The 1,305-nt window shown below is 40.3% G+C and overlaps 1 protein-coding gene across 1 annotated transcript in view; it reads left to right on the top strand.

The window, feature by feature from the left end:
* LOC112077873 (uncharacterized) overlaps positions 1-982 on the top strand; it is a 3,476-nt gene extending 2,494 nt beyond the window's left edge. Inside the window, exon 4 of the mRNA XM_024144279.2 lies at positions 966-982. Within this exon, the coding sequence (XP_024000047.2) occupies positions 966-982 (17 nt within the window). The remainder of the gene's footprint in view (positions 1-965) is intronic.
* The last annotated feature ends 323 nt before the right edge of the window (positions 983-1,305 follow it).

Raw genomic sequence — 1,305 nt, 5'->3', positions numbered from 1 at the left:
TTGTTGACAAAAAATGACAATTAAATCCATTTGAATCCCACTTTGTGTCACAATAAAATGTGAAGAAACCCAATGTTAGTGTAGACTTTCTATAGGCATTGTATGTGCTACTAGTCTCAGAAACCAACTCAAATGATGAAAAAATACAAACCAGTAACTCTGACTTCATACCACTTGAAGAAAAATAGCACTCCTTTGTGATAGCGTGAGCATTTTAGAGAGAATAGCATCGTTGACTCATCTATGAATACATACTGTATTTGTATGTAAGGTGAGGAATTATTTTGACCTCACTTCCTCTTCAAACAACCCATGGATCCAACCTAAAAGTTGTGCCTCCTGTGGTGCATGTAGATACACATTTTTGCTGATGCTGTCACTTCACTTTGTCTCTTGACCCTCATCTCAGTTGTTCTGTTACACCAGACCAGAGAGAGAGACGTTGAAGGATGTTCAGGTTGTGTCTTGTCCTGGTTATCATTGCAGTTTAACAACTTAACTTCACTAGAGTAGGGGGCAGCATTTTCACATTTGGATGAAAAGCATACCCAAATTCAACTGCCAGCTACTCATCCCCATGTAACGCTCGTCTTCCTCCTCGTCTGAGGAGGAGCAAGGATCGGACCAAAGCGCAGCGTGGTTTGAATACATACTTATCTTTTATTTAACCTGATGAGGATAGAGGGCGCTATTTACACTTTGGGGGAAAAACGTGCCCAATTTAAACGGCCTCGTACTCTATTCTTGCTCGTACAATATGCATATTATTATTACTATTGGATAGAAAACACTCTCTAGTTTCTAAAACCATTTGAATTTTGTCTGTGAGTAAAACAGAACTCATTTGGCAGCACACTTTCTGACCAGGAAGTGGAAAGTCTGAAAATTATGCTCTGTTCAAGGGCCTGCCTATAAATGGGCATGACACGTATGAGTATACATGCACGTCATACACCTTCCCCTAGATGTCAAGAGGACGTGAGAGAAGAAAGGAAGTGTTTATCTTGGTCTGAGGTGGAATAAATCATCTTGGCACGACGAGTCATCCATTTATTTTTTTCTGGAGAGCGCGCAGATGGACCTGGAATTGCCTTTTGAAAACCCGTCGTTATAGGCGAATACTATCTCCGGCTTTGATTTTATTTGATACATGTCACAATATCATCGTAAAGTATGTTTTTTCAATATAGTTTTAATAGATTACTGAAATTTTTTCGGGACGTTAGGCGTGTTGCGTTGTCTGTGTTTGTTGACGATGGGGAGCTTTGCGCCACTTGGCCAGTGTGCTTGCTAAATCAAGAGGGA

The sequence above is a fragment of the Salvelinus sp. IW2-2015 genome, unplaced genomic scaffold, assembly GCF_002910315.2.
Source record: "Salvelinus sp. IW2-2015 unplaced genomic scaffold, ASM291031v2 Un_scaffold5005, whole genome shotgun sequence".
In the NCBI taxonomy this organism is placed as follows: Eukaryota; Metazoa; Chordata; class Actinopteri; order Salmoniformes; family Salmonidae; genus Salvelinus; species Salvelinus sp. IW2-2015.
This window is presented reverse-complemented; position numbering and strand designations above follow the sequence as displayed.